Here is a 14,890-nt window from a genome sequence, read left to right as displayed (position 1 = left end):
CGAGATGATACTTCCATGGTTTTCCAATGATTTATTCCCATATTCCAAACTGCCTTGTATGTAAAACTGCTCAGTTTTGCGACGGTGGTGGTGCATGTGGCTTCAATGAGAAAACTAATTGCAAGCTCCTCTTGGGAATATGTGTCTTTTGTAACTTTTTCTGCCATCTAAAAACATGCGATTATTAAAAACATATAAGCGTAAAACTAGATTTTATGTAGCATATTTAGGAATTTAACCAAAATGTGAGTATTTGTGCCAAATCTGAATTGTCTATGTATTTGGCATTTATGGTCTAAGTTATTATCTTTCGAAAACCAGAGGCATGGTGTCATGCTAGGTACAGGGGAGTACCAAACAAACGGTGAAAGGGAAGGGAAGGGAAACCAGGAGTCTCGGGAAGAGGGTGATGGTAACCCCTGACCAAATCTACCGCTGGCTCCTGGGTCTATCAACACCCAATATAGGTTTTGCATTATGCACCGAGCCAGATACCTGACCCTAGGATGACCCTAGAGCTGGTCCCTAGATAGGGAAGGAGTGGGATGAGCTGTTTGTCAACCCCACTAAACATTAAAGACACAGGGAGCACCACATGGGGAAAAGCACATGAACAACGTATCTCTAGATGTCTCAGGAAGACGTTCAGCAAAGAGCAGGAGCAATCCTACAGATGAGTGCAAGCCACCTGCTTGCATCCAGAGCTTGTGAAGGAACTGAATATCATCAGCACACGTCCAGGGTAAATGAGAGTATTTAAACCCAAGGGGAAATACAGATGATTAGCGGCTGAAGATAAGAGGAGCTCTGCTGAGTCTTAAAGGAAAAGGGATGAAAACCCAGCAGAAGAGATACCTAGTACATTGAATACCTACAGCAGGAATAATAGAAAGTCAGGGAGCATTTTGCGCAGCCAAAAGCTATGACCTTCTATTGCCGGACACTACAGGACCGTCTGTCACCCATGACACATAGCTACTTTTTTGATAGTCAAAATGTATATAATGATTAGTGATGGGCGAATAGTAACAATTCTTTTTCGGATGATTCATTTTCTGGGAAATGCTCGGGTTCCCCATTGACTTGCATTAGGTTCGTTATTCGTGACAAATACCGGAATAATACTTTGGGATTCGTTACGAATCATCCTAAAATGAATGGTTACTATTCGCCCATCACTAATAATGATTACACAGTTTTAACATATGTTTCCTCATTGCAGCTGTTCTGTCTTCTGCAGTGCTAGAAGTGAGTAAACAAAAATTTGGTTCAGTGTCCAGTCCCACATGGTGGCGAAACAAGGGCAGTCGTCACTTCTACAGTTGGCATCCTCCAATCCTCCATCTACCATGCTGGGCGCCTCTACCATTTACTAGGCCCCGTGATGTCATGACATGTGTGAGGCCTCATGAAGTGCTTAGTAAACATCAGCAGTGTACAGAATGCCGGGTGGAAGATGCCGACAATCGAAGTGAAGACTGCCCTGGTGTGGCTGCCGTGAAGGACCGGACTGATTACTGGGCCAGGGCAGTGCAAATATTTTTGCTCAACTCAACCAAGTGCCATAAAAACTCAGTGTATTCTGCATTTGGCCCCGACCCCTACATATTTGGGGATAATTGCCTCCTGTACCCAATTACTCGACATGGACAATGGTTTTCTGATGTAGGCATACACAGTTTTTACTTTTTAATTCTATCTTTTGATTTTATTTGTGTTCTCAAAAGCATATTTTTCATTTTCGTGACCATATCCATCTTGTTAATCGTCCTCATCTCTTCCCTTTACGTCTTCCGATCATATTTCGACTTTTTCCAGTAAGCTGGGTCTCATAATTGGTTTCAGGAATCTATCACCATGCTTACGCCTATAAGTGACAGAGACAACAATTCCTTCACTGGGTCACTTACTTTATTACAATTGCCAACGCTTCTCTAAATAAAAAAAGTTCTACCCCCTGGAGTGCCGGAGAAGTTGGCGGAGTAGTTGGGCGCCACTAAGGTCTTATGAAATGTCTCACAAAGAGAGGTATATGGACTAAGATGTCGATCTATCATCAGGGGGTTGGGGGGGGGGGGTGCAGCTCATGAATATTGTGGATTGTGTACATCTCGGAAAAACAGAGCTTTTCGCAGCCCTGTGTAATGTCACCTTCAGTCCTGTACTTTGCTTGTTAACATCTGGGCTATATTTCAAGAAAACTGTTCCATTTTACATTCCTTTTCATTTGCTAAGAGTGCCAGTAAATTTAAGGAGCATTTGTCAAAATTTTATGAGTTAGAAGCAAATCGGCTTCAACGTGTGAGCCAATAATCCAGTTACACAAAGCCTCTTATTTTAAGATCCCCTGTGACTTTTTTTGGAAATTTTGATTAGGTGCAAATAAGTCTAATAGATTTGCCTGTAGGAGAACAAGTTTTTGCATGTGAATTTTTAGGTGTCTGACCAATTTTGTCTTCGCACTGAAGATGAGGCCATCGTGATGGGACAGTCAGCCGTCAACATGTAGGGAAAGCCCGTATTGTGTATTTTAGGCTGGATAGGGGAGGAAACATTAATGAATATGCGTGAGCCGCCAATTTCAGGAACAAAATGTGAAATATTAATGGTTCTTCTTAGTTCTGAGTCTAGCTCTTCATTGATGAAAGATGCGAAGGTTTTGGAAATGACTAAAGTATCTTCTGTAAGACGAGAACTATAATATATATATATAGTTACTTAGGTTGAAAAAAGACCTAGGTCCATCTAGTTCAACCTTCCTCCACCAGTTCTACATTTAGTCACTAAGTCATTTATAACCAACAATGTTGTGTGTAGTGAGGAAATCATCCAGCCCTGATATAAAGCTGTTATAGTATCTGCCATTACTACCTCTTGTGGTCGGCATTCCACAGTCTGACTGCTCTAACTGTAAAGAACCCTTTCCTATTTAGCTGTCGGAATCGCTTTTCTTCCACTCACAGTGAGTGCCCCCTGGTCCTTAGTACTGTCTTTGGAAGAAATAAGTCATGTGCCAGTCCTTTATATTGACCACACATGTATTTATACATATAAATGAGATCTCCTCTGAGACGTCTTTTTTCTAAGCTAAACATATCTAACTTTTTCAACCTGTCATCATATGGGAGGCCTTCCATTCCTTGTAATAGTCTAGTTGCCGCCTTTGAACTGACTCTAACTTCTGAATGTTCTTTTTAAAATGTGGAGCCCAAAACTGGATCCCATATTCCAGATGTGGCCTTACAAGTGATTTATAGAGGGGTAACAATACGTTGGGATCACGGGATCTAATCTCTCTTTTTATACACCCTAAAATCTTGTTTGCTTTAGCAGCTGCTGCTTGACATTGAGTGCTGCTGCTCAGCTTATTTGTAATGAGAATACACAAGTCCTTCTCCTGTTCTGTAGTCCCGAGTTTACTTCCATTTAATGTATACGCAGCTGTAGGATTACTCCGTCCTAGGTGCATTACTTTACATTTATCAACATTAAATCTCATTTGCCAAGTATCTGCCCATTCTGACATCTTATCCAGATCTTTTTGTAATATTGTACTATCCAGGTCAGTTTTTAATATCCTACATAGTTTGGTGTCATCGGCAAAGACTGACACTGTACTATCAATCCCATCCACAAGGTCATTAATAAAGAGAGTAAAAAGAATTGGTCCTAGCACAGATCCCTGTGGCACCCCACTGCTGACTATAGCCCATTTAGAGAATGTACCCTTTATGACTACTCTTTGTTTCCTATCTTTTAGCCAATTCCTTACTCAGTTGCATATTGTGTCCCCTAGTCCTTGCTTCTGGAGCTTTAGTATAAGGCTATTATGTGGGACAGTATCAAATGCCTTTGCAAAGTCCAAATAAATCACATCAGCTGCATTACCAATATCCAGGTTTGAACTTACCCCCTCATAGAACCCCAACAGGTTGGTTAGACACGACTTATCTTTCATGAATCCATGCTGTTTGTCAGTTATCATATTATTTTCTGCAATATATTTTTGCATGCCATCCCTTAAAATGCCCTCAAAAACTTTGCATACTACTGATGTCAGGCTTACTGGACGGTAGTTGCCTGGATCTACCCTCTTACCTTTCTTAAATATCGGTACCACATCAGCAATCCTCCAATCCTGAGGCACCAACCCTGTTACAAGTGAGTCTAAAAAGATGAGATACAGCGGTCTGTCGATTACAGAGCTCAATTCCCTCAATATTCGTGGATGAATGCCATCTGGCCCTGGGGATTTGTCAATGTTTAATTTACTCAGACGTAGGCGTACTTCATCTTGTGTTAAATTAATTATATCGGGTGGTGGACTTTGATTTTTTACTTGTTGAATAATGCCTGGTACAGTCAGTTCCTTGGTGAATACAGATGAGAAATGCCTATTTAATATCTCAGTCTTTTGTTTGTCCTCTATAACTAACTTGTTATTATATTTTAAGGGGCCAATACTATCCTTTGTTTTCCTTTTGGCATTAATGTATTTATAAAAGATTTTGGGATTTATTTTAATGTCATTGGCGATTTTTGTTTCAGTAGCTAATTTTGCTTGTTTGATTTCTTTTTTACATTTCCTATTGATATCTTTATACTTCTGAAATGCTATTTCTGTATTCTCAGCCCAGAGAACAAGTTTTTGCATGTGAATTTTTAGGTGTCTGACCAATTTTGTCTTAGCACTGAAGATGAGGCCATCGTGATGGGACAGTCAGCCGTCAACATGTAGGGAAAGCCCGTATTGTGTATTTTAGGCTGGATAGGGGAGGAAACATTAATGAATATGCGTGAGCCGCCAATTTCAGGAACAAAATGTGAAATATTAATGGTTCTTCTTAGTTCTGAGTCTAGCTCTTCATTGATGAAAGATGCGAAGGTTTTGGAAATGACTAAAGTATCTTCTGTAAGACGAGAACTATAATGTATATATATAGTTACTTAGGTTGAAAAAAGACCTAGGTCCATCTAGTTCAACCTTCCTCCACCAGTTCTACATTTAGTCACTAAGTCATTTATAACCAACAATGTTGTGTGTACTGAGGAAATCATCCAGCCCTGATATAAAGCTGTTCTAGTATCTGCCATTACTACCTCTTGTGGTCGGCATTCCACAGTCTGACTGCTCTAACTGTAAAGAACCCTTTCCTATTTAGCTGTCGGAATCGCTTTTCTTCCACTCGCAGTGAGTGCCCCCTGGTCCTTAGTACTGTCTTTGGAAGAAATAAGTCATGTGCCAGTCCTTTATATTGACCACACATGTATTTATACATATAAATGAGATCTCCTCTGAGACGTCTTTTTTCTAAGCTAAACATATCTAACTTTTTCAACCTGTCATCATATGGGAGGCCTTCCATTCCTTGTAATAGTCTAGTTGCCCGCCTTTGAACTGACTCTAACTTCTGAATGTCCTTTTTAAAATGTGGAGCCCAAAACTGAATCCCATATTCCAGATGTGGCCTTACAAGTGATTTATAGAGGGGTAACAATACGTTGGGATCACGAGATCTAATCTCTCTTTTTATACACCCTAAAATCTTGTTTGCTTTAGCAGCTGCTGCTTGACATTGAGTGCTGCTGCTCAGCTTATTTGTAATAAGAATACCCAAGTCCTTCTCCTGTTCTGTAGTCCCGAGTTTACTTCCATTTAATGTATACGCAGCTAAAGGATTACTCCGTCCTAGGTGCATTACTTTACATTTATCAACATTAAATCTCATTTGCCAAGTATCTGCCCATTCTGACATCTTATCCAGATCTTTTTGTAATATTGTACTATCCAGGTCAGTTTTTAATATCCTACATAGTTTGGTGTCATCGGCAAAGACTGACACTGTACTATCAATCCCATCCACAAGGTCATTAATAAAGAGAGTAAAAAGAATCGGTCCAAGTACAGATCCCTGCGGCACCCCACTGCTGACTATAGCCCATTTAGAGAATGTACCCTTTATGAGTACTCTTTGTTTCCTATCTTTTAGCCAATTCCTTACTCAGTTGCATATTGTGTCCCCTAGTCCTTGCTTCTGGAGCTTTAGTATAAGGCTATTATGTGGGACAGTATCAAATGCCTTTGCAAAGTCCAAATAAATCACATCAGCTGCATTACCAATATCCAGGTTTGAACTTACCCCCTCATAGAACCCCAACAGGTTGGTTAGACACGACTTATCTTTCATGAATCCATGCTGTTTGTCAGTTATCATATTATTTTCTGCAATATATTTTTGCATGTCATCCCTAAAAATGCCCTCAAAAACTTTGCATACTACTGATGTCAGGCTTACTGGACGGTAGTTGCCTGGATCTACCCTCTTACCTTTCTTAAATATCGGTACCACATCAGCAATCCTCCAATCCTGAGGCACCAACCCTGTTACAAGTGAGTCTAAAAAGATGAGATACAGCGGTCTGTCGATTACGGAGCTCAATTCCCTCAATATTCGTGGATGAATGCCATCTGGCCCTGGGGATTTGTCAATGTTTAATTTACTCAGACGTAGGCGTACTTCATCTTGTGTTAAATTAATTATATCGGGTGGTGAACTTTGATTTTTCACTTGTTGAATAATGCCTGGTACAGTCAGTTCCTTGGTGAATACAGATGAGAAATGCCTATTTAATATCTCAGTCTTTTGTTTGTCCTCTATAACTAACTTGTTATTATATTTTAAGGGGCCGATACTATCCTTTGTTTTCCTTTTGGCACTAATGTATTTATAAAAGATTTTGGGATTTATTTTAATGTCATTGGCGATTTTTGTTTCAGTAGCTAATTTTGCTTGTTTGATTTCTTTTTTACATTTCCTATTGATATCTTTATACTTCTGAAATGCTATTTCTGTATTCTCAGCCCAGAGAACAAGTTTTTGCATGTGAATTTTTAGGTGTCTGACCAATTTTGTCTTAGCACTGAAGATGAGGCCATCGTGATGGGACAGTCAGCCGTCAACATGTAGGGAAAGCCCGTATTGTGTATTTTAGGCTGGATAGGGGAGGAAACATTAATGAATATGCGTGAGCCGCCAATTTCAGGAACAAAATGTGAAATATTAATGGTTCTTCTTAGTCCTGAGTCTAGCTCTTCATTGATGAAAGATGCGAAGGTTTTGGAAATGACTAAAGTATCTTCTGTAAGACAAGAACTATAATATATATATATATATATATATATATATATATATATATATTACTGTACTTATATATTTATGTGGAATGTGTGCAGTAGAGAAAGAAGTACTTCTATGCCATTGGGTTCAATATCCCAAATGTGGCCTGGTTGTTTGCGCCGGGGAAGAGGAGGATCCCACTTTACCTAACTGTATCTGGGAGTATCCAACTATGCCCATTAGAAGCCAGATAAGAGGGCTCTGTTTGATATATTCTCACTACATGGCTCCTAGTCTAACAACAGGCCAAGTCAAGGACTGTGGAAGCTGCCATCACCATGAGGAACATTGTCGCCATTATACTAAGACTTGGTGGCAGACAAAAGGCCTCACACCTACAATGGCTTTATTGCACATGGTTCCAAAGGAACCAAAACTACTACGCTTACGTGAAAGCTTGCCCAATGTCAACTATCTTACTCAGACGATGGCATACAATAGTTTCATAGTGTTTAAGGTTGAAGGTACACTCTTCAAGTCCATCAAGTTCAAGCCATGAAGTCCATCGAGTTCAACCCTTGACCTAACCTAACATGTTGATCCAGAGGAAGGCAAAAAAACCCATGCAACAGACAGTAAGCGCCACATTAGTACAAAATTACATTATGATCATACATACATCATGCGTGAACTTTATCTTTTTTTTTGCCATATAAATATATAATTATATCACATGCCAAAATGACTCAAAAAAGTCCTAAAGGGAGTAAACCATTGCCAAAATTGTCTCTCAAGAGATTTGGGTTCTCACCATGACATTGATTTTGGTATATATTCGCCCCCTTTCACAAGCTATGTTCCATTTCAGACCACAGCCCACACACAAGCTTTTCGGAAGGCTTCATCCGCCACCAGGACATTTGCCAACTGTTACCAGAGTCCTCTTAGAGTTACCTCTTTTTTGAGGAGGCACTGGATGTATTGGGTGAGCTGGTAAGTATAGACTACAAGATGATCAGGACAATATGTGATAAAATCTACATATCAACTTATTTCCCCTTAAAGCAATGAATAGTTTAGTATATAAAGCCTCTTCTTCAGGTTTTATCGCATTTTATAGACCTCTCTAGATTAAGTTGATCATATTGATCCTAAAAATTGCTCATGACATCTATATATTTATTTTATATGAGTAATTATATATATGTTGCATATATCTGTTTCTACTTTCTTTGCACTTTTATATTTTCAATGCTTTTTTAAACCATTTTTTTTGTTCATTTGAGACTTTAATTTTTTTTTCCATTGGCTCCTGAATTTCTATGGCTCTGTTACATGGAGTTTTGCACAAAAATGGCGGCATCAGCATGTTCGCATTTCAGAGTCTGACACTCCGTCCGATGATTTCTCTGGTGCTTCTGATCAACATAGACATATACGGCCATTGACCTGCTGTCTGCTCATTCATAGACAGGCTAGCAGGGTTAAGCTCTGCTAGCCTGCTCGTTGGGCTTCTTTGATCACATGTTGTAAGGAAGCCAATTGCATCTGCTCCTCCCTTATTTACGCTGGAGGAAATCTTCTACCTACGTCAACTATACTTTATGCTGTGTTGGTCTATGAGTTGTGGTGTCCCAAAGTTGCCGGAGAAAGAGTTGCTTTGTGCTTGGTTATTGTGGAGTTACCTGTCATCTTGTTGTTTCCTCCCTGCTCATGTTTTCTTCCTCTTATACCTCTGTGTAAGCATGCTGTGCGACAGAGTTTTGATTTCCCCTGTTTGACTATTTCTGTGGATCAAATCACACTCCTCTCCCAGCCCCCCCTGGGGGAGGAGATATAAGATCATAGCTGTCAGGAGTAGGGCCAAGGAGGAGACTCTGACATCCCCACCATTAGGGGTATCTCTGAGAATATGAATAGCACAGAGCCCCCTAGTCTGAGGGTCAGCTTAAGGGCACCAGTTTCCCGCTATCCCCATTGTCTCCGTGACAGGCTCCAGGATTTAATTTGATAGTATTCAGCTCAAGTGTCTTGTAAATTTTGGTATTTTGTAGTGTTTATAGTCCTATATATTAACTTATAGGTTACGTGTGTCTGTACGGAACAGCCAGACAAGCTGCCTGTCCTCATTTTGGTAATGCAAGAAACCCTGGAACTTTAAAAAAATAAAAAATAAAAATATATATACAGTATATACTATATATATATATATATATATATATTTTATATATATGTATATATATTATATGTATATATATATATATATTTTTTATATATATATATATATATATATATACACACACAGTATATAATTAAAAACTCTCAAAAAAAATTAAACACAACAATTGAAAATAATGATGACTGCAGAACCCATGATTCATGACTGTCAGGGCATGCTGGGTGTAGTAGTTTCATACCAGCTGGAGAGATCAACTGTTCTAAAACAGATTTTTCTTGGTACTTTGAGTTATTGGCCCCTTAAAAAACATACATATTTCAGGGCACTCATAGAAAAAAGAATAGCTTATGTTTCAAGATGGAATTTTGTAGTCTTAACACTGTACCAAGTGCAGGAAGAGAATAATGACTGCCAAATGCTCAAGGCTGTGCAACCACATAATAGAGCCTGGAGGAAAATGATACAAGCTGGACCAAAAAATGACTTGTCTCTATACAGCAGCCGCAGAGAAAACAAGCAGAGAGCCAATGACGGCAATTATATTAATAGCTGGGGGTCTCGGCTCCAGAAACTGAGCATATACAATACGACCTGTGTATATATACTATATGTCTATCCCTCCTTATGTATATATTTATATATATGTGCTCTTCAGTAGCCTGCTTTCCTCCTGCACTCTGGCCGCGATCCTTCTAATCTAAAGTGTGTGTCATTACACCAGGCAATATCTCGAGAAATCTGCTTAGTACATGTCCCCTTTAAAATGTATTCCCCTTTACGCCATTTTCGTTGACCTTTGGCGAACCTTTAGGAAAATACAGCAACGTTACTGAACCGACAAACCCTGTCCTTTTTGGTCGCACTCCCTTTAGCAGTGGAAGGAACACAAAGACGTGCAGATTATCTCAATAACTTGTGATTCTCCTGCAGACTCATTCTATGCTTGAATACAAATCAAGATTATCAAATCTGTACTGATTAAAGGGGCTGTCCACTACTTTTATATTGATGGTGTATCCTTTGGATAGGTCATTAATGTCTGATCAGCCGGGGTTCAACACCTCGCATCCCCGCAATCTGCAGCCTTGCTAATGGCTGTTGGGCTCACATAAAACTGGCCATTTTTGTGTGCTAAGTATCTAAATTTTTACATGTTTTTCATATCAGTAATGCATGTCTATACTATATTCCTATATTCATTGTAGCACATATCTTAGCACTACAGAGTGCAACTGTCTCCTTTTTGTATCCTTAGGATAGGTCATCAATATCTGATTGGCAGAGGTCCAACACCCCCTCAATTCAGCTGTTTTAGGTGCCGGTGGCAGCAGCAGGCGGCCATAAATGCTCAGTTCCGGAGCTGCCCCATCTACTGCACATCTGCCTCCTATTGGTTTGAATGGGAGGCGGATGTGCAGTACTCGGCCATGACTGCTATCAGTTGACGGGGTAGCTCTGGAACTGAGCATTTCTGGCCGCCAGCTGCCACCACCAGCACAGAAAACAGGTGACCAGAGGGGATGCCGGGTGTCGGACCTCAGCCGATCAGACTTTGATGATCAATCCTAAGGATACAAAAAGTAGACAATTGCACTCTGTAGTGCTAAGATATGTGTAACAATGAATATGGGAATATAGACATTCATTACTGCTATGAAAAACATGCAAAAGTTGAGATACACAAAAAAATGGCCAGTTTTATGTGAGCCCAACAGCAAGGCGACCTCTTTTTGTTGGGTTTCTATCAAACTAATGTCTCTCTTTAGGTTAAAAAACCTACAATTTATGGGCGGACAGGAACCTGCAAATGGAGAATTAAAATCACCTAAATCTAAAGAGCAGGAGTGCTCAATCAGAAGGCATGACCCTGTAAACTAAGAAAAAGACTTAGATTTTAATTTTCCATTTGCAGGTTCCTGTCCACCCATAAATTGTAGGTTTTTTTAACCCAAAGAGAGGCATTAGTTTGATAGAGACCCATCAAAAAGAGTTAGCCTTGCTGTTGGGCTCACATAAAACTGGCCATTTTTGTGTGCCAAGTATCTTAACTTTGCATATTTTTATATCAGTATTGCATGAGAATATTCCCATATTCATTGTTACACATATCTTAGCACTACAGAGTGCAACTGACTCCTTTTTGTTACTATGTTTCTTGTTCAGTTTGGACCTGTTCACATTAGAAAGGTAAGATGTGCCATCAGTCTTTTTCTTAGACTGTCCTAAGGATAGACCTGTAAAAGTAGTGGACAACCTCTTTTAGAGATATACTGTTTGTGTGGTATCCTTTAAAATATAGGTTGCAACTCCCCAAACTCCCCAATCTAATAATGTTGAACTCATAACTGTGACAGCTAAAGTGCCCCCATAACAGTGACATAGGCAGTACCTCCTACTAGTTTCAGCTACGGTACTTCATAACAGGGACAGCCACAGTGCCCTATTCCAATGCCAAGTATGGTGCTCTATGATTGTGACAGCCACAGTCCCCTATCACTGTGACAGCCATTATGTCCTATAAACCTGACAGCCACAGTCCCCTATAACAGTGAAAGGCATGGCGCCCCATAATGATTTCATTAACAATGCCCCATAACAATGACAGCCAAGGATAGTCACAGTCACTGTGTAACAAAGTGCTAAATAATAGTTTGTCAGAATGCCCCATATCAATGATAATTACATAGCCCCCATAACATTGGTAACAACAGTGCCCTTTAAAAGTGATGGGCACAATTTGTCTCAAATTATTAATTACTATCAGTAAGGTTCCAGCCACAGCACCCCCTTTCCTCTCTGGTTGATGGTTCAGTGATGGTGGTTAGGACTAGTGTTTGACCTGTCTCCTTACATAGTAGCGGGTCCGGACTTGCGTATGCATGCACCTTCAGACACAATGCATGTGTTACTGTCAAATACTGCCATTACTGACCCACCTATGACCACGGGGTACTGAGCCCACTTTTCTTTGAGTCTGTAAGGTGCCCTCTTCTTTTGAGACCACTGGCCAGCCCTGGAGACTAGGTATACATAGTACTTGTAGTATTTTTGCAAAGTTAATTGTAAAGCTAATAATTTTGAGAAACTGCTAGTTGACATACCTAACAAAGCTCTGCAAGCAGCATGATGCTACCAGGGCTACAAGCTGGCCATGCTGCCGAACTACAACTCTCAGTACATCTGACCAGCCAACATCAGGTTCTGCAACAGCTGGAAAGCTACAAGTTGGCTGGAGCTTTCTGCAGAAGTTCATGATGGGCTAAAATAATCCTAGGCATGCAGATGCTACACATCCTTCCAGAAACATTGAGGGTAATTAGTGAAAGTCTTACTGTGGAAAATAACGAGCTGGCACAGCAGCAGATTGCGGATCGGCCCCATCTCTTCTGCGTAATCTTGCGGTTGTCCAGAATCACCTGCGCTGGAGTTTAGCCGTGCTCTGTGCTCCGGTGGGAAATGGCTCTCCACAGTAGATACACAACATCTGTCTAAAAAAAACTGTTTTGGTCTTTCGCTCCCCCCCTTATGACTTATAGACCTTTTTTTTTCGTCCCCTTAGCTGTATCCTATCCCAGCAGCTCGGCTTGTTACAGCCTTCTTTGTGAGTTGCACACAGACCCAGAAACAACTTGAACTCTAAAACCTCCTCTTTTCTTTCCCTCCACCCTTCTCCGTCATGATCTTCACATGGAATTCATATTCTGGAGGTCTGTACAAGTCCCAGCTGTAGAAGGCAGATCCTGACACAACTCCAACCCCATCAAGGAGTGTTTGATGTCCCATCTATTCGCTTTAACCTTTTCTCACTTGGCGTTTGGCAATGATGTAGCCGCTGGACACCGGTTCGGATGGATTTGTGGTCCATCCAGATTAAGGGGTTAAAAGTATATAAGTATATTCCGAATTTCCTTTTGTAGAGTTTCCTCGTAGTTATAACAAGGAAACTGGGCAGCCCCACACAGTGGATATAAAGCCTTCCCGACATTTTAGATAAAATTCCCCCAATTTTGTCCGGATCGGATAACCAATTGATTTGGTTGGGGTCCTCTTGACTCTCCCCCATTCAATTTTGGATTGGAATTTCAACATCCGATAACTTTGATTTCAGCGGACATAAGCCTTTGTTAGAGGAGTCTGGTTGCGGGTTTCTTCTCCCTTCCATGGAAAACATATGACCACTTGGCCGAGTTGAGTGATCATCTGTATGAGGGACGCGGGAGAGATAGACATTTGTTCAGCAGACAGCTATTTAATGTGCATAAACAGCTTAAGACTTTGGCTAAAAAATACTCTTCTAAACTTTAGCCATATAGGCAGGGACGTAACTACAATAGGTGCAGGGGTTGAGTAGCACCCCACGGGGCAGATGTTTTAACCTACTCGATGCCGGGCCAGGGGTGTAGATCTTCTGCGTTGTTACTGGGTGGCCTGGCCCAGTTCCGTTACCCCGAGGCGTACAGGAAGGAGGACTGGAGGGTGGTAGGGAGGATGGAAGTGGTAGTTGGAGGTTAGGAAAGTCTTTTTAAGGATTGTGACGCCACCTGTGGCACGCGGCCAGGGATGGGCTGCCACTGCAGGGTCTCTTGCCGGGGCAGATGTTGGGTGCAGTCGGGATGGTATTGCTCCCCACAGGCGGAGTGGGCCCCAGGAGGATGGCGGGGGTGGTAGTAGTAGCCCCCGTTGACACCGCAGCGCTGGGTGCCGGTAAAGGATAGGCAGAGACAAGGGCTGCGGTTCCAGGTCTTTTACTCACAGGAAGTTCAGGCGCTGCCCCAGAGTACTGATTTCCACCACCCGCATCCGTGAAAGGTCAAGTCCAGTGTGTGTCAGCCTGTGAGCCCTTTCCTCCTTTGATGCGCTAGGTATCGGACCCCCGTGGTGTGAAGCACTTGCGGATCCCGGTGTCAGTAAAGTGTCCCGTTCTGTATGCTGATAGCACAGTTCCGTTGTGGGGCCGGTCCTCAACCCCGAATCTTATATGCTATTTGGCTGTAGACTCGTTGGGACGGGTCCGGTGACTGTTCTAGCCATTCCCCGCGACCCTTGCAGAGTTGGTAGATAACATGAAGTATATCTGCCCTAGGATTCTGTATCCCGACATCACCGGTCCTGTGGAAGCAGCCGCCTTCTTCTCCCCAGCGACCGTGTTGAACGCCGTAGCGCACAGAGCTGCTGACGGCATGTCCGCTCTTCTCTGTGTTTGTAGTTGTTCTTTTATTTTGTAGTTGGGTTGTGTGTTCTGAGCTGTTGCCCCCAGCCGCTGCCACGAGCTGGTTCACTACTCTCACTAGGGCAACCTGCTTTTCCCACTGTGTGCTCCTGACTCCCCGTGGTGGTTGCTATTCCCTGACCCCGAGTCCCTGGTTCCAGTGGATCGGGGAGCGCCTAGGGCGGTGGCGTCCTGTAAACCCACCACTGTAGTGACCCCCTACTGTGATTCCACCCTGGCCCAGTCCCCATTGGGGAGGGCAACCCACTGACTGTATGTTTGTGTAAGTGGAAACTGGCATCGACTTTCCCTGGACCCGAAATAAGTACTACACCCTAATGGGGGTTCAGAACCCTGTGGCGCCTGAAGCCTCAGGGGCACCAC

General features: G+C 41.8%; 1 protein-coding gene across 1 annotated transcript in view; it reads right to left on the bottom strand.

Moving 5' to 3' along the window:
* The window catches only part of MXRA8 (matrix remodeling associated 8), a 73,258-nt gene extending 60,376 nt beyond the window's left edge, over positions 1 to 12,882 (bottom strand). Inside the window, exon 1 of the mRNA XM_075328980.1 lies at positions 12,630 to 12,882. Coding sequence (XP_075185095.1) covers positions 12,630 to 12,678 — 49 coding nt within the window. The 5' untranslated portion in view covers positions 12,679 to 12,882. The remainder of the gene's footprint in view (positions 1 to 12,629) is intronic.
* Between the last annotated feature and the right edge of the window lie 2,008 nt (positions 12,883 to 14,890).

The sequence above is a fragment of the Anomaloglossus baeobatrachus genome, chromosome 11 (genome assembly GCF_048569485.1).
Source record: "Anomaloglossus baeobatrachus isolate aAnoBae1 chromosome 11, aAnoBae1.hap1, whole genome shotgun sequence".
In the NCBI taxonomy this organism is placed as follows: domain Eukaryota; kingdom Metazoa; phylum Chordata; class Amphibia; order Anura; family Aromobatidae; genus Anomaloglossus; species Anomaloglossus baeobatrachus.
This window is presented reverse-complemented; position numbering and strand designations above follow the sequence as displayed.